The sequence below is a fragment of the Carica papaya genome, chromosome 4 (assembly GCF_054855325.1).
Source record: "Carica papaya isolate Zhongbai chromosome 4, ASM5485532v1, whole genome shotgun sequence".
In the NCBI taxonomy this organism is placed as follows: domain Eukaryota; kingdom Viridiplantae; phylum Streptophyta; class Magnoliopsida; order Brassicales; family Caricaceae; genus Carica; species Carica papaya.
Window position 1 is genome coordinate 30079780 of NC_142312.1, and position 26011 is coordinate 30105790.

The following is a 26011-nucleotide window of genomic DNA, read 5'->3' on the forward strand; positions in this document are numbered from 1 at the left end:
CATGTGTGGTGAACATGAGAGATCTAGCAACCTCAAGAATATGTTTATTTTTTCTTTCGGTTATGCCGTTTTGCTGTGGAGTATGAACGCAGGAGGTTTGATGAATAATGCCATGTTCAGTAAAGTATTTTTCAAGAGCATTTTCAAAATATTCACAAGTATTGTCGGATTTCAATACTTGGATGGTAGCATGAAATTGGGTTCGAATCATTGTATGAAATTTTTTAAATAGGGATCCCACTTCAGATTTTTCCTTCATGAGAAATACCCAAGTAATTCTTGTATGGTCATTAATAAAATATACAAACCACCTAGTTCCATAAACGTTGGAAACCCTGGAAGGCTCTAAACATCACTGTGAATTAATGCAAATGGTTTAGATGGTAGACTATGGAATGAACTTCGAGTATGTTTAGAAAATTGGCAAACTTCACACTGTAATGAAACTGCATCTTTTCTTTTAAATAGTAGTGGAAACATCTTTTTTTAAGTACATGAAGTTTGGATGTCCTAGTTTATAGTGCCACAACATAATATCATGATCATTATTTTTGGAAATAGGAACAGAGTTTTCACATACTGCATTGTGAGCTTGTCTTTTAGAGGTGTTGACTTGAAGCAAATATAATCCCGAGCTCTTCCAAGCACTGCCAATCGTTCTTCCCGAGTCTAAATCCTAGAAATTACACATATTATAAACAAATTTCGCAGCACATTTCAAATCTTCACATAGCTTGCTGACAGACAACAAATTACAATCCAAATTCGGAACATGGAGAACTGAACAGAGAGTCAAATTTGGAGACAAATTTACAGAGCCCATTCCTGCCACTTTTGAGAGAGAACCATATGCAATTCTGATTGAAATATTTTTTTCACATCTTCTGTAATTTTGGAACATTGAGAAATCACCACTCATGTGATCAGATGCTCCAGAGTCTACCACCCACACATATCCTTTTTCTAAAAGAGAAGATCAACCACGAATATTACCTTTGTGTGCCACAGAGGCACTGATCGGGTGAGATTTCTTAGACAAGATTTGTTGGAGGGCTTCCAACTGTTCAGGGGTAAATGGATCTTTTCCCATCTCATCAAAAATTACTTCCTCAGCCGTCACGTGATTTCTTCGAACCTTGTTGGAGGTCTCTGCTTTCGACATTTTCCACTCACCTGAAGGTGGTTTCCAGTCACTTTGCTTGCCGTGAAGCTTCCAGCAACGTTCCCGAGTGTGCCCTAGCTTCCGACAGTGGTCGCACCAGGACCTTGTCTTCTTCGTTCGACTGTCAATCGCTCGGGTTGTGAGAGCTGAAGAATTTTCAGTCTGGTGAGGTTGGTCATTCTCTTCCATCATGATTTTCCGATGACTCTCCTCGCGTCGAACCTCAGAAAAAACTTCTTGAAGACTCGGCAAGGGTTTGGTGCTCAGAACACGTCCCCAAATCGCGTCGAAATTTTTGTTTAGCCCTAGCAGGAATTTGAAGACTCGCTTTTCTTCCACAAAGACTTTGAAGTTTTTCGTGTTCTCGAGGCAGTTCCAGTGACGCTCTTCGAAAACGTCCATCTGCTGCCAATTTCGACTAAGGATACCGTAATACTGGGTGACACTGAGTTCTCCTTGTCGAAAGTCATGAAGAGTTGACTTAATTTCGAATATTGCAGAGGTATTTTGCTTATTGGAGTAGAGTTCCTGTGCTGCCTTCCAGATTTCATGAGCAGTTTCGTAGAGAAGGAAATTCTCTCCGATTTCAGGAGTCATTGAGGTAATGGGCCAAGACATGACCATACTGTCTTCGATTTCCCAGATTTGTGCATTTGCATCGGACGTTGGAGGAGGCATGAGCTCGCCAGTGAGGTGCCCATAACGCCCCCTTCCGCGGATGAAGAGACGGACAGATGACGACCATTGAAGGAAGTTGCTGCCATCGAGTTTATGTCCTGTGATACAGGATGATGGTAGTTCACTCACAGCTCTGGTTGTTGCTGTGTGATGATAAGAACTAGAGGAAACTTCTGGTGGAGAGGATAGAAGCTCACCCGATGCCATTTTTGATTACGGCTCAGCATGGTTTGATATCAATTTCTTTTTGGATCAGGTATTGCTCTGATACCATGAAGAAAATTGAGAGAAAATATTCTTCCTACTTTTGATGAATGATTTCCACACATATATATACAAGTCTACTACCCTAACAACCTAACAAATTGTGGAGAGAAACCTAACAAAATTCTGTTTCTAAGGACAAATTTATTGTAACAAATTTGTTGGTGATTCCCTCCATTTACAGCACATAATAGCTGTAAATGGTTCCTCTATTTACAGCACATAACAGCTGTAAATGGTTCCTCCATTTACAGCACATAACAGTTGTAAATAACCATTTTTAATCCTAATTTATTCTTCTAATTATTATATTTTCTACAGTGCCACTATTTTCTAGAACTTGAATTTCTTCCTCAACTGTTTGTTTCCATGCTGGAACCTTTAGAGCCTCGTGGATAGAGTTAGGAACCTGCACACTATCGAGGTTGGACACAAAGGCTCTGTAAGATGGTATTAACTTCCCATAAGCTACATATCTTTCGATTGGATGACTAGTGCACCCTCGGACACCTTTCTTGTGAGTAACTGGCTGATTAGAGTCATCAACCAATGGCTCAAGGGTGTCGTGAGACAAGAGATCCATACCATTGTGATTATCGGATGGAGGAGGACTTGGTTTCGGTTCTTGGCAGTCATGAGTAGTCTGCATAGTGTCCTCTATATGCTCAGTTGGTCTTCTCCTTCTGGTATGGACACGAAGTTCATGATTATTAGTGTCTGGTTGAGGTGGAGTAGAGACAGTTTCAATGGCTGAGTTTGATTCTTCCAGTGGGGTCGGTTGAGTGGAAGTGTTTGGGGTGTTTGGAGCTGTTGAAGGAAAAATGGCCTGAGTGTCTTTGAGAAGATCCCAAATATGATATTCCTTCGAGTTTTCCCCCTGAATGTTGGATTTGGGAAAGTAAGATTGGTTCTAAAAAAAAGTGACATCCATGGAGTTGTATACTTTCTTAGTGATTGAAAAGTAACACTTTTATCCTTTTTAGTTAGAGGAGTAACCAAGGAAGATGTACTTGAGAGACTTGGGAACAAGTTTGGTGCGGTGTTGTTGGTGGATGTGAACAAAGGAAGAATAACCAAAAACCTTTAGTGGTATGTCGGAAAAAGAAGAGCGGATATGTGGATAGGTTTTCATGAGAGTATTACGGGGGAGTTTGGAATTTTAATACTAGATTAGGCATCCTATTGATGAGATATGTGGCTGTGAGTATGGCTTCCCTCCAAAAGTGTTTAGGCACATGATTAAAGAACATACTGGCACGGACCACCTCAAGCAAATGTCTATTTTTCTCTCAGTGGCGCTATTTTGTTGAAGAGTATTAACACAAGAGCTTATATGAATGATACCATGCTTGGCAAGATAAAGACCAAGAATGGAATTAAAATACTTCTTAGCATTATCTGTTTTAAGTACTTGAATGTTGCTTCGAAATTGAGTAGAGATCATGGAATGAAAGGATTGAAATATGGTGGCTGTTTCGCGGATTTTTCTTTAATAAGGAATGTCCAAGTTGTTCTCGTATGATCATCTATGAAAGACACAAACCATCGAGCCCCATTTATATTTTTTATTCGTGAAGGTCCCCAAATGTCATTGTAAATTGTAGAAAATGGATGTGGATGCGAAGGCATCGCATTGTAAACTAGAATAAACATGTCTAGTATATTTTGCAAGCTAGCAAATTTCACATTGGTAAAAATTAGATTTTTTATTGATAAAGAAATGTGGAAACAACTTTTCAATGTATGCAAAATTTGGATGACCAAGACAATAATGCCATAACATGACTTGACTCTCAACTAAACCAGAATTTGAAAGAGACAGAATTGGAAACAAGATTGACAAAGTTGGAACTAGATTGAAAAACATAACTTGACGAGTAAACTTATCTATCAAGAAGATTATTTTCTTTGAACAAATATAGACCACCATGCATCTCAGCACTGCCAATCACCTTTCCCGAATCCATTGCCTGAAATTCACAGAAATTGGAATAGAATTTAGTCACACATTTTTAGTCACAGTTAAGTTTGCTGATTGATAGTAGGTTATAGTCTAATTTAGGAACATAAAGGACAGAGTTAATGTGACAGTTCGAACTCCCATGCAGAGTCCTGACCGTACGCACATCATATCATGATAAAATAATCTATAAGAATATTTCGCACAACAAATTTTAAAACAATAATAAGTATATCTCTTGCATATTTAACTCAAAATATTCAGTATCTGTAAGATATGTCTGAACTTTAAAATAAATACTCATTAAAAAGGAAATGATTGACATTAAATATTGTTCAAATTAAAATAAAAATTGAACGATCTCTTTGCAAGTTTTTCACTATTCAAGAGCGGGATTCTGAATATCTTGATTTGGAAGAGATGAATAATAAATATGGTGAGCTTAATATGCTCAGTAAGCATGTAGTAACCAACAAATAATAAGATAATCTGTTTAAGTTGGTAGAAAACATAAAACTGCCAGCGGAGATGGTTCAAAATATTTTTCTCTTTACTTTAGAAAACACGTAATATCTATACCATAATTCCTTACAAATCAGTTTATTCAGTAAACATTCAGAATCCATCATCTCAGTATCATAGTTTAGTACATAAACAATTCAATAAATAGTATAATTCAGTATTCAATATCACGATTTAGACAATAAGCAGTTCAGTAGATATTAATTCAGTGTTTTAATATCATAAACGTTATACATGACTTCCTATTCATTCATATTAATTTATATTCTATTAAAATAGTTTTACCGTGCGATGCCATTTCCGCTGATATCAACGAGAGCAGTAAGAATCTCCTCTACCACGTGAATACGTTACAGTTCAGTTCATAGTTTACAGTTTGTAGTATACAGTATTTAGTTCACACTTCTTATTGCTTCACCTCGTCTGGCTAAAACCGTATCTACGGGTAGGGTTCACCATAATCATATGCCAAAAGACTACACACACACCCACCCATCGGTGAGACCGGTTAAATGAGTTTTTCAAATCTTTTATTGTTTATCTATTTATTTCATCTCACTAATAAATTTTTTAATTTTAATTATTTAATATATTTTATACCTACAACACGCATACTGTAACAATTCATTGCCCTACACTTTTTTACATATTCTTAATATACTCTCAATTACATAGCAATCAGTATATACACAAATTCAGTTATCAAAACATAGCAAAACAATTTATCAACATTTCAGTAGTGGACATAAATAAGAACACAACAATCAGTAGAAAAATTCTGTCGAAATCATGTGCCTAATTATCAATTATTAAACATTACGGTTTTAATATTTTAAAAAGATTAAACTACATTTGTAAGTATTTATGCACTTACCTAATTTTTGTTTAAATATCGTTCGTGAAATTATCTCCGATGTACGAGATCAACCTGTTACAGTGGTATCTGTATCGGGTTAGTAACGGGTTGGTTATTCTCTAATTTCAAATGCCATATCTGGATTTGTTACTAATTACAAACCAGATACGTAATTTATTGTATTAGAATTAAATATGATTAATAAATCCTAAATCTAAAACAGTAAATCATAAGGATTTTTGAACTCACCTACCCGAACTGGATCCTTAGAACTCACCGAGCACAGCCACCGGAAGTTCGTGCGCCTCCACACGCGCTACCACTAGACCACCATGCGCCATCGCTGCTCACTGTTGGTTACTGCCGCTCGACGTCAATCACCACTTCGGAATGGCCAAAATTCACTGCAGAATGCCCCGCACCCTCGGATCCAGCACAGCCTGATGGAATCACACTGGAGGCAGCCGCAGAACGGCCGAACACGCCTGGAATCGCTGCACAGACCGCCTCCTTCTCCCATGCACCACCGCACGGAACACCCCCGTTTCTTCTTCCTTTTTGCTCTTCTCCTTCCTCCTCTCCTCTCTCGATTGTTGACTGATGGTAGTTGCAACCTTCTCCCCCTGTTTTTTTCTCTCTCTCCCTCTTTCTCTTTCTTTCTAGTACCGATTGGCTCCCTTCATTTCGTTTTTATAAGGAGGGGCGGGAGGAGCCCTGCACGACTCTTCTTTCTCATCGTGCAGGTCTCCTTTCCGCGTTTCCCGGCTACACGCCTCTGCCTCTCCCCCTTCCTCGACTAGAGGTGAATGCCTCTATATTTTTTAATACCTAAAACGATGTTGTTTTGGGTCTGTTACAGTTAAGGTGAAGATCATTTGTTAATTGGATTGATCCGGTTCCTGCCACTGGAGAGAATGAACCATCAGCTATTCGGATTGCAATGTGACTAGTACATGGACTATAGTTTCTAAAAATGTTGATGGCTCCAGTCATTTGATCCGAAGCTCCCGAGTCAACTATCCAAGGTTTTGGTCTCCTGTTTTGTACAATATGAGCATAGGATAAAGTAACTTGGTGTGCTAGAAGACTGGTAGGCTGCTCAGCAGAGGATTGTGGTGCTTGTCCAGAACTGGAAACGTGACCAAACATTTTCTGCAGTGCCTCAATTTGCTCTTTGGTGAATGGACTGAATTTTGCATTGTTGTCTGTTGTGGCAACAACATTTGCACAGTTCTATCTGCCATATCTTCCACTGGATGGCTTCCAATATGAAAGTTTTTCATATATTTTCCAGCATGTCTCGTTCAGATGACCAAGTTTCTTACAATGGTCGCACCATGGTCATCCTTTCCTAGGCTTATTATTCTGAGAGGAACTGTGAGTGTACAAGACTGACCCTTCGACAGCGGGTGTATTGTGATTGTCTGTCATCATCAGTTTCTTTCTGCTCTCCTTTCTACGAACTTCTGCAAAGGCCTCCTGAATAGTTGGAAGAAGTTTAATCTCCATGATTCTCCCCCTGACTTCGTCTAGGTCTTTATTGAGGCCAAGAAGAAATCTAATGATCCAATTTTCCTATACAAGGCAGAATCATCAGGGCATTTCCAAGCAGCCAACTATGTGTGAGAGTGTTGAAATATTGAGTAACACTCAATTCTCCTTGTCGTAGATCATGTGATCTTGTCTCAATCTCAAATAATTTTGAGGAATTCTCAGTGCTAGAATACGTTTCACGAGCAACCTCTCATATCTCATTGGCTGTCTTAAAGAGCAGAAAGTTTTCTCCAACCTCTTTGGTCATGGAATTTATTAGCAAAGACATAACCAAGTGATCATCAGTTTTCCAGGCCCGGTATTTAGTATTTGTTGTTTCCGGAGCAGAAATTTCGTTTGTGAGATGTCCATCATTTCCTCTATCGTAAATGTACATGAAAACGTACTATGACCACTAAAGAAAATTGTAGCCATGAAGTTTGTGATTTGTGACAATATGAGAGGAAGAATCAAGAACGATAGTGGCTGAAGAATTAGATTCGGATCTAGAAGTGATTTATGAGAAAGAAGATTGTGAGGCCATGCAATATTTTGTTATGAGGAGAGTGCTGCGGAGAAATTTTTTTTTGGAACGGATTAGGATTTAGAGACCTGCTTTGATATCATGAAGAAATTAATGAGAAGAATTCTGATTTCTTATTATGATTCAAAAATAATTTACATCATAATATATATACTAGAGTGGCTGGCATACCAGTTCACCGAAAAAGGAGAAAAAATTCCAGCAAATTAGGAATTCCAACAAAATAGGAAAATCGGAAACTACAAAATCTAATTAAGAAAAACTTGAAACTAGAAGAAAGAAATCAAAAGCTATTCTAAGAAAATAAATAACATCCTAACTAATTGCACAAGTATCAACTATTTTTTACAATTTTATTTTTCATTCTTTATGTTATTATACTTAAGATAATTAAAGAATTTTTAATATACTGATAGAAAAATTTTTATTCTACTAAATTTTTAATTATATGAAATTATTATTCTCATAAAATTTTAATTACATAATACCAACTAATAAAATAAAATAATTAAATAATAAGTTACTGGCGCATTAAGATCATCCGCTAATGTCACCAGCATGTGAAGGTCATGCACCACTTGCTATCATCTCTGGCTTTCGTTTCCAGCATGTTCTAATTTGGCATGAAGCGGTCTTTCTTGTTTTCTGGTGCTTATGTGGTTTTTGTTAATTACTTGGGGAAATCTTGAAATGTTTTTTTGGAGATGATAGTGGTGTTTTATGTTCCTATAAGACTACGATTCACTAAGTTACAGTTAATGTGGTTCTTATATTACAGAAACAAAGGTTAATATTATTCTCAATATTGATGTTATGAATAATTTGATTGATAGGTTGTTTGGGTGAAAATATGCAAGGTATGGTATCTATTGAAAAAAGTTACGTGAATCCTAGAATTTTTGCTGGGGTGTGTAAGAACAAGTTCTCTGTCAAGAATGAGTTGCACAAGTAAGAAAATAAGTTGGGAAGTGGAAAATCACGAAGGGTGCACAAAGAAGATGGTGAAATTGACTGCATGGAATAAAAAACGGGGACAGAGTGCGAAAGATGCAACTGACCACAGGGAAGCAAAACCCATAAAGGTTTTAAGTGTCTGCCACGCAATTTTCCCGCCCAAAGGTAATTGAGGCACACGTGGCAGCATCTGTGGAAATCTGGAGGGATGTGTGTCACGATCGTGGACCGAGTAATTAGAACCTCGAATCATTCTGAACCGCTGGATCGTTTCTTCGTCCATTGGTGAACAGGGGACGACTTTTCGTCTTCCTTCTCCACGCAGCGAACCCGATAGGATGCATCCCTTCTGACCAATGGCTTCCACAGCGTTCCATGGCGACAATTGACAGTTCAGAAGGAAGATTCATGTAACATTTCTTGTATTTAAATAATGTCTTGTAAGCTCAAATAAGTCAAGGAATTTCAGACTAATTTTATACAACTTCAGTTCTTCCATCTCCAGTCTTTCTCTCTCTCTCTCTGTGTTACGTTCTCTCTCTCTCTCTGTTACTTTCTCTCCCGATCTCTCTCTCACTATTACTTTCTCTCTCATACTCTTCTCCCTCACTCAGTCTCCCTCTCTCTAGTATCTTTCTTCTCTCTCTATTATTTTCTTTTTTTTTCTTTCCAGATTTTACTCATATGTTCAATTTAATTTTAATTGTTTTATGGTTCCAGTAAAGTACATGTCAAGGCCGGTTGTCCCACAAAAAAAAAAATTATTGAAACCTTGTAGCTTTGCTCGAAGGAGTGTGGATGAGTTGTGGCCTCAGAGCATTACTCGAAAAGTGAGGATAAGTGTCCCACAAAAAGTTTATGAACCATTTGTAGCTGTAGTTTAGTGGAAATCGAGGATTGTTTCCCTACCTAAAGAAAACTAAAAAAATTGTTATTTTTTTTAATTATAGTTGTTGAAGATGCAGAAAAGTTGTTGCTAAGGCTTGAGGTTGTTGTTCATGGTAGTTGTTGGTGAAAACTATAAACTTGATACTTGGTTAAGCATGTCATTACACGATTGAGATGTTGTTCAAGCCTGTTCTTTGAGAAGCAAGTTGTTGGTTCAGCTTGTTCAGAAGATGGTTTATTAAAGTCATCAATTCTGATGCAAGATAGTTTGTAGCATTTGTCAAGCTACAATTTTTTGTAGTTTAGTTTAAAAGTTTTCTTTATGTTAGTTTATTTGTGACAAACTCGAACTTACGTTGGAAGGTCAATGTTGAGAATAGGAATGGAGAATAGTAAATCATTTCCCATATGGTCTTTTCCTATCTAGTTAAGTAGTTTCTGTTTGAGTTAATGTTCTATTTAGTTAAATTCTGTTCTTTGTTTTCTTTTTTGTTATTTATTTGTGGTAATCCCTATAATACATGTATGGTTGTGTTAAACTTAATCACAAGAACACTCATCGGTTTATTCTTTTTTAGCAGTAACAATCTTTTTGTTGCTAATGTGTTAAATTTTATTTCTATTGCTAAAACTTCAAACTTCTTGTGGTGATATTTATTAGTGAATTACCACCAGTACCATAATATAAATTACTGGTTATCTTAGTATCTCAATTCTGGTTTACCATTCTTCCTCAATCTTCAGAAGTTAGAATCATATTAATTTTAAATTTTTTTTGTATTTTCATAAATGCAGTATCATGACTTCATCAAGAATGTCCCAGAGACTCGGCAGCACTTGCAGAACCCCTCCCAAATTCCTCCCATCGTGGAGACAAGAACTAGTGGTTTGAAACCCATCCTAACCTTGAAAGAACAGGGAATTGGTGATTTAATTGTTTGACTGACAGCTTTAAGCTCTCTGAGTTAAGATTATATGCAAGTGAAATTACTAGTTTCCTGCTTGACTGGAAATGTCATGTATAAGGGTAGAAGAATAGTTAGACAGTTTTATTTCTTGGGCATAAATGAAGATTTGAAATTCTAATTCTATTTTTATATGCAATCAAGTGGAGGGATATTTGAAAGCATAGAGTTTCTGAGAGGAGTAAGGAAACTGTATCATATTCTTAGGTTTATAATTTCTACCTAAGTTGTCTTGAAATTCAGATTGTGAATGGAGACCCTTGGTGTGCAGAGTCTTACTTCTGACAGACCAAATAAGTTATAGATCTTTATATTTTTTCCTAATGTTCTCTCTAATAAAACGTATCGATTTTTTTTTTTATAGAAAAAGAAATATTATTAAAAGAAGAGAAGAATGATTGAAAATAACGGAGTATTACATTTCCTAACTAGAAGGAGGAAAAAAAAACAAAAACAGCTAGACATGGAAAAAGGGATTTTTCCAGCAAGCAACGCTTGAAGAACCAGCCAAGTGGCAGGAAAAAGTAGACGAAATGGTAGTTTTCTGTTAGTGTTTCTGTTAAGCATTTTGATTCTGTACTACTGTACTAGAAAGGACAAGGGATGCTGGTGATAATTGTTACTGTAACTGGGAATATTATTTTACTGCCAACCAATATCAGTTGCAGTAACCACATAAGTGTATAACCTAAATATGGTGATACTAGTGAAGAATTATTAGAAAGTTTCTATTTTTCCCTCTCTCATTCCGTCTGTTATTCTCTCTACTTTTCCCCCTATTCTTTCTATTCTTTCTTTTCTCTTTTCTTTTCCCTGTCTTTTTTTCTTTCTGTTTCCCCTCATGCTACCCTCATACTTGGCCTAATGTGCCAGTATCCTGACAAGCTGCTACTGGAGCTGATTAAAGCTGCAGAGATTGCTTCCTCCATTGTCAAACTGTCAAAGGAAAAGTGAAAGTCGACCATCTATTGATGTGAAATCGGAATCCAAACTAGAGGCTAAGCTGGCGGGAATAATGAAACTCCAAGCCATATTAGCTGACACCATGGTCCAATGCTTACCGCCCAACAATCCACCAGCCAAACTTAACTTCATCTCAAGCACTTGGATCCCCCTAATCTCAGAACTTCCCTTGGCCTTAGATGTCAAGAGAGTTACTGCCCACACCTCTCACGAAAGAACCCGGAGGAAGCAGCCATTCTCAAGCTTCCTTGTCAAACAAATTGGGCCCTAACAGCCCAATGATTGATATTCTCCTTTCTGAAGGGGTAAATCCTAGACCATGGGTGAGTAGGTGCAACAAATACTTCTCACTTTATGGGGTCCCAAATAATCAAAAGGTGGAGATAGCCACCCTATTTTTGGGTGTGAAGTCAGATTTCTCTTGACCTTTTTGTTATAGAGGCTAGTGTACGCCACAGCAGCACAGGTATTGTATTTGATGCAACAAGACAAGCCATATTTGAGTAAATCCTTGAGTACCAAGCACCGACTATTGTCTATCTATAAAAGGTAATTATTGCCTATCATCATGGCTGTCTCAAGATGGTGACGTCACCTAAAAGATCCTTCCTTGACCATTTAGAAGGACCAATGAAATATCAAACACATTTTGGAGCAAAGAATCCATAACTTCATCCAAATAAAGGGCATAATATGGACACTTTGTGGTTAAGCTATAAAATTTAGTATAAGAAAGATAAGAAGAAGAAAGTTGTAATGCATTATCAAAGAGTTGTCAAGAGGTAAATGGGGAGCTCACTTGAATGACAACACTGGTTTCAACATGGAGGCAAGAAGTTTATAGATCCTACCAAGGTGATGAAGAAGCCAACTTGTCACCATCCTGTCCATCACCCAAATGCCAGACCACTATATTCCAGTGACAAAGGGCTCTTGAGATACAAGGGAAGTGTCTTCATAAACCAAGGCACACGACTGAGACCAAATTGATCCAAATAAGATTCAGCAGTAGGAGGACATTTTGGAATCAAGGTGCATACAATCGCCTCAAGCAAGGTTTTCTCTTGCAAAGATGAAGCAGGAAGTCAGAGCACTGATCAAGAATTGTTATGTATGTTAGAGATGCAAGGCTGAGCATGTGAAGTATCTAGGGTTGCTGCAACCACTACTTGTTTCTAGGGAAACATGGTTTCATATCTCAATGGATTTGTTGAGCAACTCTAAAATCAAAAGGAAAAGACACTATCCTGGTTGTGGTTGATAGATATACCAAGTATGAAAATTTTCTGCACAAAATGTAGGTTAGCTCTTCCTGTACCAAGTTGACAAGCTATATGACATGTTGAGCTTCATTGTCTTGGGCAAGGACAAGATTTTCACTAGTAAGTAATTCCAGGAATTCATGAGGTCATGAAAGTTGATTTAAGACTAAATATGGGTAGTCAATTAATGCATTGAGATTTTACCTACTATGCATGGCATTCCCAAGACCAAACTCATGGGCAAAATGGCGCATGCTTGCAGAGTGGTAGTGCAAGACCACTTATTATTCCAACATTAAGGTGACTCTATTTGCAACCTTTTGCAGTCATCCTCCTCCCGCAATGATGGAGCAAAAAGAGTGGAGCCCGCCTTTTGCAGATCTAGAGGAATGGATGGAAATAAGGCAAGAGATGAACTGGGTGCTAAAGGATCAAATTCTGGAATCTCAAAACCGGATTAAACAAATTGCAGACACTAAAAAAACAGAGGAAGCGTTTCAAGAAGGTTATATGCTCTTGGTAAAGTTTCTGTACAAGAATCCCATGGTAGCAGTTCAGAGGTGTCTTCAGCTGACTCCTAATTCTATAGGCCATAAGGTGGAGAAGAGAGTCGAAAGGGTGGCATAAAGTAGCCCTTCCATCTAACTCTACAATTAACCCTATTTTCCTTGTTTTCTGAAGACAAATCAGCAAAATTCGCTGCTGTCCTAAACACTAAGCTATTTTTCTTCCTTCCAACTCTGTAAGAGCAAATGAGCGAAACCCTTAAGATTGGGGAAAAGAAATTCCAAAGTTTTTCCCTAGTCCAAGTTGGGGAAGAAGAAGAGGAAAAATGTTAGTATGAAAAGGGGATTGTTTAGTTGGCATCAGGGGATTCTTTGGCAGAAGAGGCCTATGATTTTGGCATTGAAAATTGAAATGAGGTGATAATAGGAGAAGCCGAAGAGGCTAGGTATATGAGTGAGAAGTTAGAAATCTCTTTCAATTATTGTAAGGAAGAGGCAGTTGAGAGACTCATAAAAACCTAGTTAAGGGACCTAGCGGATTTGAGCAGGCTGACCATTGAGGTACGCGGTCCTTTTATGTTATTTTTGTGATCCTGCAAATTTTTTCATTGTAAATTGTCACTTGCAACATTAGGGGGTTTGGTAGGAAGGAGAATATTAAAGTTGTCCAAATGCAACTCAATAGACTGAAACTTTCAGTTGTCATGCTCCAAGAAACCAAATTGGGTGACTATTGTAGTTATGGGCATAAACATATTCGGCACCGCAGAGATGTTGATCTGTGTTTTGTTGAGGTTGTTGGGTCGGCTAGCAGGCTCCTTTGTCTTTAGGACGAGAATTTTTAGGGTGAAATCTAAGGACTTGCACAGGCATTTTATTGTTCTTAAAGGAAATCTATTGCATTTTAATCTTCTATCAAGATCCTTAGATCCTGAATTTGGTCAGAGAAGAAATTTGGGGTTTACATTTAGGGTAGAGAAAGAAGAAGAGAAAGGTAGAAGAAGAGAAGAAGAAAAAGAGAAGGGAGTAGAGAAAAGATAGAGAATGGTTGCTGATTCTATTCTGAATTTAGGTAAATGGTTCTTGTTTTCTCATTTTGTCTTCCATTGCCTTTTCTACCATTCCTTACTCATATAAGACAAAACAGAATAAAAAACTATGACAGACAAGTAAAGCAAATCTGCAGAAAAGTAAATAAAAAAAAAAACAAATCTGCTAGAGGCAATACAACCCTAGGACCACATTCGTAACTAATCTAGGATTAACAAATTAACCATTAACTAAATTAATTGTGATTGGTTACTGTTGGGTTGTTGGTCCTGACAATCCCTTCCCCTTCAAAATCTTCTTTGTCTTTAAGGATGTATATTAGCCTCAACTGAAGAGCGACTGAAGATATGTTGAGTCATCCATATGAGAGATGCTGAGCAAACCACTACCATCCTGATCTACACACTTCATTATACCCCAATTAACAAGTTTGAGCAATAATAATTTATATATGTGATATTTAGCATATAACCAAACATTATTTGAAGAGTTCCATTGTTGTTGAAACTGGAACTTAATTGACTTTTTGAAAGACAATCACCATCCACAAATAGAGTCCGGATTCTAAATGAATTTTCAAAAGAGCTCAATGTCGGCAGGTTCATAAGATACTCTAGTGATGCTATCCCTTGATCTTGTTGCTGCTAATACATAGCTTTAGATGACATTGGAAAATATTGTGATTGAATTTTAACAAACAGTTGATGCTCATTCTTCAAATGCCCTTCTTTCGTAGCCAGTTTTCATGCTTGGTCCTTTCCTTAATTTCTGTTTAATCAAGCTTCTCAACAATCAAAGATTCTACAATCTCAACTCTTATCTCATCGTCAACTATAGGAGATATAGAATCCTTACTGTTTCCAACAAGAGAAAAATTTTCAGTATGATAGACGAATCTTCTATGTGGTAGGAGAGAAAATATTGCCGCACAACCTTTTCGTGCTTCATGGACTCTCTGTTCACACCGACAGAAACACGCCTGTAGAGCAGCATTGTGCTTTTGCCAGCGAAGTTCATTGTTTTCTTTGATTTTGTATAGATACATGCTGAACTCTTGGAGTATCTGTTCTAATTTGAGCATGTGGTGGTAATCGATCATGATGAACTTTAAAGTAGATTGCAGAGACAAGGAAGAATGGAGAAAGAGGGTTTTACTATTTGAAACTTAGAGGGAGGTACAAACAGGGAAAAAGGAGAGGAGAAAAAGAAAGTTACAGTAGAGAGAAGGAGAAAAGCAGAAAAGATTAGAGGAAGGAGCAGTAGCCACCAAAGATTGTTGGCTTTGATACCATTTATCAGGATCTTTAGATCTTGAATTTGGTCAAAAAAGAAGTTTACATTTTCGTTTAGGGTAGAGAAAGAAGAGGAGAAGAGTAGAAGAAGAGAAGAAGAAAAAAGGAGAAGAGATTAGAAAAAGTTAGAGAATGGTTGCTGATTCTATTATGAAATTTAGGTAAATGTTTTTTGTTTTCTCATTTTGTCTTCCATTGTGTTTTCTACCTCCCTTATTCATATAAGACAAAACACAACCAAAAGCTATAACCGAAAAGTAAAGCAAATGTGCAGAAAAATAGAGAAAAGAAAGAAAATTTCAGAGGCAGTATAACCCTAGGACCGCATTTGTAACTAATCTAGGATTAATTATTAACTACTAATTAAACTAATTGTGGATGGTTACTGCTAGGTTGCTGGTACTGACATTTTCTTTGCATCTTTATCAATGTATGACCCTTGTGACTAACAGGAGAAGGTGAGGGTTTAGGGCGATTTGATTGAGGCGTTGGGATTTGCTGGTGAGCCTGTCTGCATTGGGGGTGATTTTAATGTTATCCTGGCAGACTCTTGGCATAAACAACAACTTAGGCAAGGATGATGACTTTGCTGATATGGTTGACGTCTTGGACCTTATTGTGCAACTTGGGATTGACAATATCATCTCCTGGTCACTATCTTGTTGTCTTGAATTTGGTGAACGTGAATTGGGGTCCGAAACTCTTTCACATACTCATTGCTTTGTTGATGCTCCGGACTTTAGAAATTTTTTGTGATGAACAAATGAGCTGCTTATGAGGTTGATGGCCATGCTAGCTTTAAACTTGCTAGCAAGATGAAGTTGCTTAAGATGATGACGAGAGTTGGTGAAATGATAGATTTGGTTTCACCAATGAGAAGATTGTTTTCCTTTTCAGGGACATTAGTCATTTAAAGATGCGGAGGTCATGCTCCAATGATAGGAGAGGCATTTGAGGATATCAAGAGGAAAATGAATGAACTTTAGGACTTAGAATTTAGAAGACCAAGTGGAGACAAAGGTCTTGGATTACTCGGCTCAATAAAGGAGATAGAAATACACGTTTCTACCACCAAACAGTTCTTGGTAGGAAAAACTTAAAGGAGATGGCTTTGGTTAAGTGTGAGGACTCCCTATTCTCCAACCCAAGTAAAATCAAGGAGGAGATTTTATCCTTTTTCAATCTACATTTCTGAGAGAAAACCTCTTCTACAATGTGATCTAGATGACTTAAACGTGAAAAACCTCTCTTTAGCTCAAATGTCCATGCTTAAGGCTCATTTCAGGGAGGATGAAGGGTGGGAAGTTGTGTGCAATATTGATGGTAACAAAGCGCTTGGACTGGATGGTTTCAACATCAACTTTGTGAAGACTTGTTAGGCCTCCACCAAAGAGGATGTAGTGGAAGTCACGAACGAATCCACTTCACTAGTAAATTTGGTGAAGCACTTGAATGTTTCTTTTTTTATTCTGATTCCCAAAAAAGAACATTATGAAGTCTCCCACCAAATGCCTATTTAAGGTCATAAATGAGATCAACTCTGAAACCCAATTTGCTTTCATTGATGGGAGACAATTTTTTGATTGCATTCTTATTGCTGGTGAAATTGTGAACAACATAAAGAGAAATAATGCTTGACCTTTGTGTTCAAAGTTAATTATGAAAGGTTTTTGGTTTGATTAATTGACGGTACCTAGACAAGATGCTCCATAAAAGGGGGTTTGGGGAACGATGGAGAATCTAGATGAAATATTGTATCTCTACTGTTTCTCCCTTCGTTTTTGAAGAGGGGTCTTAGATAATGTGATCCTTTGTCTCCCCCTCTTTTTAATGTGGTTGTGAAGGGGTTCGCTGCTACGTTTAAAAAAAGAAGTTGCTGGGGGTATCTTGAAGGGTATTTAGATTGGTCAAGAGGGGTTAATGGCGAATCTTCTCTAATTAGCTGATGACATCCTGATTTTCTGTAAACTGGTCCTCGATGAAATCAAAACTGTCAAACGAGTTTTTAGATATTTCTAAGCAATTTTTGAGTTTTGAATTGAGTTCTGGAGGAGCTCCCTCATCTCGACCTTTGATAATGAGACTGAGTTGGTTGGTTGGGTTAGAGTTATTTGCTGTCGAGCTGGCACTTTACACCATTAGATTCCCTCTCGGTACTTGAAACCTATCCTTGATGAAGTGGAGTCCAGACTTGCAAGCTGGAAGAATATATTTGTTATGGTTCCGAGAATAAGATCGAATCACCGGACGATTGACAGGGAAATTACTAACAAATAGTGGGTCTTTGCCCTTGTTTCTAGTATGTGATTTACCTATGGTTTTTGGAGAATGCATTCTGTTGGAAGGAATTGCAATCTTTGGAATTCATTGAGCGAGAGAATTCCAAATCTCTATTGTTTGGGAAAATAAGACTTGATTTTATTTTATTCAATATGTCTCTTTAAAAAGAGATCTCTATTACAATAATAAGAAAGTTGTAATAGTAAAATCATACTTAAAATAGACTTTCCAAAATCTAAGAAACTATAAAAACAATAAAAATCACAATAGCTGACCAGAATTAAAGGCAATAAAAATAAAAAATAGTTGGCCACATTTAAAGGCAATCACAATCAAAATAGCTGGCCAAGAATTGCACACTAATTAGCTAATTAGCTGGCTGACACCTAGTATATTTCTTGCTTACAAAGGCATCTGTAACATTTATCCCGATCTGAAGAAAGAGTTTGTCCTCAAGCTCAAAGTTAGGATAAGCAAGACGAAAATGTTCCACCGCTTCCTAGGTGGCATCAGCTGGATCGAAACCCGCTCCAATGCACCAAAACTTCCCAAGAACCACAATTCAGTCCAGCATAGATTACTGCAATAGGTGGTAGAGTGGGTGGAATAGCTGGAGGAGCACCCTTAAGAGCCTTAAGGAGAGAGACGTGGAAGACATTGTGAATTTTAATATCAGATGGAAGCTGTAACTAATATGTGGCATTTCCAATTCGATATAACACTATGAAAGGACCATAAAACCGAGGAGAAAGCTTATGATGAAGCTGACCTGTAAGAGATTTTTGACATAAGGGTATAATCGAAGCCAGGCTAAGGAACTTGGTGCAAATTCCACATCTTGTTGATCCTTATCATAATGAGTTTTCATTCGGTGTTGTGCTTGCTGAAGTTTAGACCAAATTTTTTGCAAAGCTAAATCTCAGTGAATTAAAGCCTGATCAACTACATCCACGCGAGTCGAACCAACCTCATAGGACAATAAACAAGGTGGATCTCGACCATATACAACCTTGAAGGGAGTTGTTTGCAAAGCTGTATGAAAAGAAGTATTATAGCAGTACTTTGCCCATGGTAATTGCTCCACCCAATCTTTTGGATGATCACCCACAAACAGTAGAGATACATCTCAATGGTTCGGTTGACAATCTCTGTTTGGCCATCAGTTTGCGGGTGATAGACAAAGGAAAATGCTAACTTGGTACCACTTAAGCGAAACAATTCTTTCTAAAAATGATGGGTAAAAACAACATCGTGGTCACATGCTATAGTTTCTGGAAGTCTATGCAATCGCACAATGTTATGGAAAAAAATTTGAGCAACACTAGGAGTCGTGTATGGGTGTGCCATGGGGATGAAGTGAGCATATTTAGAAAAGTTGTCAACCACAATCAACAATATAGATTTGCTCCAGGCCTTGGGTAACCCATCAATGAAATCCATGTATACATCAGCCCAAACCTGCGTTGGAAGAGCAAGAGGCTGAAGCAAACCTGCTTGGGCTAAGATGTTGAGCCTTGTTCTGTTGACAAATAGGACAACTAGCCACATATTCTACAACAGCTGACTTCATCCCTTTTCAATAAAATCAGCACGTACACGCTGCAATATTTTTTGGTTCCCCTCATGAGCACTATCATCGTATAAGGATAACGCCATAGCAATTAAAGAAGAGGAGGGTAGTGAAAAAATTCGGTCATTGTAGAGAATAAGACCATCTCGTACAGACCAAAATGCATCCAGCTTGTTCTTTTTCATTGTCACATAGATCTTGAAGTTCTTTAGAATCTGCATTTTCCTTTCGTACCATATCAAATAAGGAACCAGAGGTTGACTAATTGCAAAGAATTGTTCCTCGGTAAATGACTGCCTTGATAACGTATCAGCCGCTCGGTTTAAAATGACCGACCTTGTATTCAACTTGGAAATCAAACCTCATTAATTTGCTCAACCAATTTTGCTAGGGAGATGTACTTAACCTTTGCTCCAGCAAATGTGTGTGAATTAAAAATGGCTTGCCCACAAATATGGTCTCCAATGCTGTACTGCTTTGACAACCCCAATCAGTTTTCGCTCGTATACTGCCAGCTTATGATGTCGAACAGCTAATTGGCGACTAAAAAAGGCAATAAGATGACTATTTTGCTGAAGAACAGCCCCAATACCCCCTCTAGATGCATCACATTCGATGATAAATTCTTCAACAAAGTTGGGCAGCTGTAACACTGTAGCTGAAGTAAGGGCTTGTTTAAGAGTTTGGAAGGAAGCCATTGTTGCATCAGTCCATCGAAAAGAATTGCGCTTCAGCATACTGGTTAATGGGATAGCCAACTGACCATATGCTTGAATAGATTTACAGTAGTAACCCGTCAATCCCAAGAATCCTTGCAAGGTAGTAATGAAATTTGGTTGCGGTAAGTCCATAATCGCCTTAAGTTTTCTCTTATTTACTTTCACACTTGTACCAGAAACCACATGGCCCAAATATGCCACTTGGATTTTCCCAAATGAGCACTTTGATTTCTTGAGATACATACGATGAGCATGCAATAATTCAAACACTATACGCATGTGCATTAAATGGTCTTCCCAAGTTTACTATAAATTCAAATATCATAAAAGAAGACTAGCACAAATTGACACAAGTATTGATGAAATACCCCATTCATAAGTGTTTGGAAGGTAAAGGCCGCATTGGGAAGGCCAAAGGGCATCACCAAAAACACAAAGTGACCATGATGTGTGCAAAATGTTGTTTTCTCAACATCCATAGGATTTATCCGCACTTGATGATAACCTGATTTTAAGTCCAATTTGGTGAAGTACTTGGACCCTTGTAGCTCATCTGGCAACTCATCCACCACTGGTATGAGAAATTTGTCTTTTACTATTTTAGCATTCAATTCTCGATAATCAACAGAAAACCTCCAAAACCCGTCTTGCTTACGAACTAAGAGCACCAGAGATGAAAATGGAGATGCTCTGTTGGATGATACCTTGTTTCAACATACCTGCACATTGTCGTTCTATTTCATCATTTTGCAAATGAGGGTATCGATATGGTCTAACAACCACCGGATTTGTCCCCGACAGCAAGTAAATACAATGGTCACAATATCTGATCGGCGACAACCCACAGGTTCTTGGAACAAATCTTTAAATTCTTCCAAAAGTGGCTTTCAGGTTTTGTTTGAATCTGTTGTCTCTTGCGAGGAATGAAAATGATCCTTGAGACCAGATTGCTGTCCGTGAAAAGTAATTTTCATTCCATCTGATTCAAAACTCATAGTTAGTGCGTCAGAGTCCCATAATATCGGTTCTAACCGATGTAACCATTTTACTCCTAAAACCATATTGAAACCATCTAAAGGAATGACAAGAAAATTAGCCAAGAGAGTATGTTGATCAACAATGAAGGAAAGTCTAGGACAATTCCCTTGCCTAAGAATCTTTTCTGCATTGGCCATAGAAACTCAAACATCTGATTGTGGATGAATTGCCAACCCAAGGCGACGAGCTATTGTCTAACTAATAAAGTTGTACATACTTCTCGAATCAACCAAACCCAGCAACCAGCAAAGGTTGACCTTGCATTATTGCTTTTACTTGTGTGGTGCGAGCATTTTGTTTGCCTGCAATTGCATGCAAGGAGATTTCTAGTTCGCCTTTCTCTTCAACATCTATGGTAATCTCCTCTGAATTGGTGACTTCCAGCAAGCATAATGTCTTGCATTGATATCCAGCTATATACAACTCGTTAGAATTGTAACACAATCATTTGGCCGTCTTTTTTGCCATTTCTACACAAGTCAGTCTTTTAACAAAAGGGGTTGCTTTTTTGCTGGAAGTTGATCTTGTACTGCCATTTTGCATCCTGACACACTTAGAAGTGTGCGTACCCATAGTTGTAGTAGAAGAGGGACTGTTTCGAGTGCTTGTCCAAGATCCCTTATGTACACGTGATTCTCATGATTTGCTGTTTCCACTTAAAACTTCTTTTAAGTTCATAGCTTGAACTAATGTAAGAGGTTGCTGCATCTCTACCTTAATTCAAATTGATTCATTCAGCCTTGCCATAAACATATCAACTTGTTAATTTGTCCTTACTGTTGTGGCACGTGTCAGCAATATTTGAAACTATCGTTGATATTCTTCTACTATGCCTGTTTGCTTCAGATTGATCAATTCTCCCAAAAGATTGCTTTGCATGAGTGGTCCAAACCGGAGGTTACAATAATCTTTAAACACAACCCATGGCAAATTTGGGTTTTCCTACTCTATTTAATGAAACCAGAATTGAGCCTTAGCTATCATATGGAAACCAGCCAGCCCAACTTTGTGTCCTTCATCTGTTTGCTGATTAGAGAAGAACTTCTCCCAGCGATGCACCCAAATCAAATAGTTTCATCAAAGGTTGGAAAATCTAATTTTGTAACGTGGTACCACGACATTCCCAATGGCCATATTATGGCGATTGTCCTGTTGAAGTGGTGGATTCCTTACTATTACTGCTGCAAGTTCCTGTATCAGCTTCTCTCCCTGGGGATGCGAGTAGGATCATGTAGAAGCTCCTGAATTTGCAGCGTGAACAGCTGGAACTGGGCCATCATACAAGACTCTGCTGCCATTGTTGCCTCTTCGATCGAGGCCTTCACTTCATCAACTATGTCCACTGCACTCATGGTGACATGCTTTGATACCAAATTGTGATGGTTTCGAGAATAAGATCGAGTCATTGGGTGATTGATTGGGAAATCACTAACAAATAACAGGTATTTGCCCTTGTTTCTGTTACGTGATTTTCCTGTGGTTGTTGGAGAATGCAATATGTTGGAAGGAATTGCAATCTCTGGAATTTGTTGAGTGAGAGAATTCCAAATCTCTATTGTTTGGGAAAATAAGACTTAATTTTATTTTATTCAATCTGTCTCTTTAAAAAGAGACCTCTATTACGATAATAGGAAAATTATAATGGTAGAATCATAGTAAAAATAGACTTCCCAAAATTTAGGAAACTATAAAGGCAATAAAAATTTAAAATAGCTGACTAGAATTAAAGACTATAAAAATAAAAAATAGCTGGCTAGACTTAAAGACAATCACAATCAAAATAGCGGGTCAGAATTACACACTAATTGGCTAATTAGTTGGCTGATGCCTAGCATATTTCTTGTCTATAAAGGCATCTGTGACAATATTCTTGTCGAGTGCTGATAGAATCACTATGATTATGTGGATAGCTATGACTGTTAAAAGTTGATTGTGGAGGATTTTTATGTGGGACTATTGAGGCGAGTTAGTTGAATGGTATGGCTGCCGCCAAAAGAGGAGGTGGGCTTGGTCTCCATAATCTTCATATATAAATTCTACCATTCTCATGAAAGGGATGTGGAAGTTGACAAAGGTAATGATCTTGTGGAAGAAGATTATTAAAGCTCTCTACTGTATCCCATGAAACTCTTGCCCTTCATGACCATTCCCATTCATGCTTCCAGCATTTGGAAGGGTATTTTGGAGACTGCCTTCCAACCTCAGAGGCAACTTGGTGGCCCTATGGATGGTTTCATTCGGGCAATTGATAATGGTAAAAGAGTGAAACTTTACTTTGATATTTGAGCTGGTGATGACACCATGTAGAACATGTTTCTTGGGTTGTTTGTTTCGACTCGCAAGAAAGACATGTGGTGGCCAAGGGAGGTGCTTCGCACAAGACTGTTTGGATATGGAATATTCCCCTTTGTAGAAGAACTTTTGACTGGAAACTTAGGAATGACATGACAAACCTTCTAAATGGTGATGTTTGATCTAGATATAAAAATAATCATCTCATTTGGAAATCAAATGAAATGGAAAATCTTCTGTCTAGTCTTTTAGGGAAGCTATCTCTTCTGCTAGAGATCATGATAATTTGTAGAAGCTCAGGTTTGCAAAGCACAAATTCCTCCAAAGGTTTAGGTCTTTGTTTGAGAGCTGGTGAGTGGTAGGCTACTTGTTCTGGAGTATTTTATCATTGTCGATGTCGTTTGCAAACCCCCATTGTTTGTATTTTATGCATAAGGAGGAAAATTTTTCACACATTGCAGAGTTGCATTGCTTGTATGGAGTATTTGTCTGTCTTGGTGGGACATTCATGGTAAACCTTCTTTGGCATCATTTTAACGACCCTCCTATATAGTTTGAAGATAATTGAGATTCTATTATTTGTTTTGAGCTAGTCTTTGTGCTCTAACTTCTTGCAGAAGTTTAATTTCTATGCAAATTAATATCTTTAGGAAAATTTTCCTATAAAGAAGAATTATAGTTGACTTTTATAACCAAGAGATCTTTTCCTTTTATGAGATTAATTTTTATTTTAGTTTCCTACTAAAATACTCTTTAATTTTTCTTTTATATGCATATAGATTTTGTAAATTAAGTATCATTAATAAAATTCAATAAATAAAAAATTTGGTTACAAATTTTCATGGTGTAGGGCATGATATCTGAATTTTAAAAATTGAAAATCTTTTTTTTCCTCTCTTGTCGATGACTAAGTACGGGATGACCATGCAAGAACCAGTAATCTCTATGAAATCACATCTTATTCAGATAGAATTATTTTTGTCAAAGTAGATTCGGAAACTACTCAAATTTTGATCACAAAACCACAAAATAAACATAAACAATTACATTCAATGGTCTCAATCGATCAAGATGTTTATCTGCAGAAGTGGGAGAGAAGAATATGTCATCGGATAAGTCATCCAACTGAGCATCGAAAACTTGAATTCCAAACTTGGAAGATTGAGAATAATCTGTTCGTGCCATGACTAATTAACTCTATTGTAAATGGTGTTAGTGAGAACTTTTTGTTTCACAAGATGACACATGAAATTTGGGAAGCCAAGAAGTGCTACTCGAGCAAAGAAAATACAAGTGAAATTTTTACCGTTGAATCTAGTCTTTATGACCTGCGATAAGGAGATCTATCTCTAACCCAATATTACGATATGTTTACTTGTCACTAACAAAAACTCAATGTTTTTTGGGAAATTTGTGTTGAGTTATCCAGATGACGCAAAACCGTAAAGAGAAATTTTGAAAAAAAAAATAATTTTCAAATTATTGAATAAAAATCTGATTAAGGTCCAAGGAATAATACTTAGAATGAAACCATTATTTAGTATTTGTAAGCTATTTTCCGAATTAAAGAGAGAAGAAAGAAGAAAAACAATAATGCTTGGAGATGTATTCAAAAGTCCTACTATTGAGCAAAACTCTGCCTTGGTTGTCTGGGTCCCTCATCCCAACTTAGATAACTGACAAAGAAAGGGAAGGTCTTGGTTTGATCGTCGCAGAAAACCAGTTGATTTGAAAACCACAAAAAAAAAAAAAGTAAGAGAAATCATGCCTCTATTGATAAAGGTGTCTCCAATAGGATATCTTGTCCATTCAAAAAAGAATAGGTAGAAGCCCTTTAAAAAATGTTCCTATATAAAAACCTAGAATTTGGGACAACATGCAAATAAGATACTTCCTTTAGTGCTCTTAATGCTGTTTAAGGAAGTAAAGATACTTGAATAATTGATTTAGGAGCATCTGACTACATAACAGAAAATAAAATATTATTGTAAGAATATAATATATGTCAAGAGAATTTCATCGTAAAAATAACAGATCAATCTCATTCAAAAGTGACCGGAATAGCTGATACCCTCATCTCAAAGAAGTTAAGCTTAAATTTCATCGTAAAAGTTTAGATTGCATCTTGTTATTAGTAAGCAAAATTATCCAAGATTATAACTCTATTGATAAACTTTCCTCAAACTAATGTGAATTTCATAATTTGGATTCGATGAGGACAATTGACAATGTTGAGGTGTACTTCAGACTATTTTTCTTTAAGGATAATAGATCTTTTAGGAGACAATCTTATAATGCAGTACGTGAATTTGTTAATACTATTTAAGGAAGTAAAGATACTTGAATCATTGATTTAGGGGCATTTGACCACATAACAGAAAATAAAATATTAGTGTAAGAATATAATCCATGTAAAGAGAATTTTGTCGTAAAAATAATAGATGAATCTCACTCAAAAGTGACCGGGATAGCTGATACCCTCATCTCAAAGAAATTAACCTTATAAGGAGTAATTCATGTATTTAATTTAGATTGCATCTTGTTATTAGTAAGCAAACTTATCCAAGATTATAACTCCATTGATAAATTTTTCTCAAACTAATGTGAATTTCATAATTTGGATTCGATGAGGACGATTGACAATGTTGAGGTGTACTTCAGACTATTTTTCTTTAAGAATAATAGATCTTTTAGGAGACAATCTTATTATGCA

General features: G+C 37.2%; 2 protein-coding genes across 5 annotated transcripts in view; one reads left to right on the forward strand and one right to left on the reverse strand.

The window, feature by feature from the left end:
- LOC110824262 (B3 domain-containing transcription repressor VAL2-like) overlaps positions 1–26011 on the forward strand; it is a 53262-nt gene that overhangs the window by 18477 nt on the left and 8774 nt on the right. For all 4 annotated transcript variants that reach the window (XM_088218883.1, XM_088218880.1, XM_088218882.1 and 1 more), the window contains one exon: positions 10157–10247. In XM_088218883.1, coding sequence (XP_088075009.1) covers positions 10157–10247 — 91 coding nt within the window. The remainder of the gene's footprint in view (positions 1–10156; positions 10248–26011) is intronic.
- On the reverse strand, positions 580–6807 carry LOC148266542 (uncharacterized). Its single transcript, XM_088218877.1, has one exon. The coding sequence runs from the start codon at positions 2045–2047 to the stop codon at positions 977–979; it is 1071 nt and encodes a 356-aa protein (XP_088075003.1). The 5' UTR covers positions 2048–6807; the 3' UTR covers positions 580–976.

What these genes read in the sequence shown, in the direction of transcription:
- LOC148266542 (XM_088218877.1), bottom strand. Translation starts at nt 2,047, where the DNA reads ATGGCATCGGGTGAGCTTCTATCCTCTCCACCAGAAGTTTCCTCTAGT.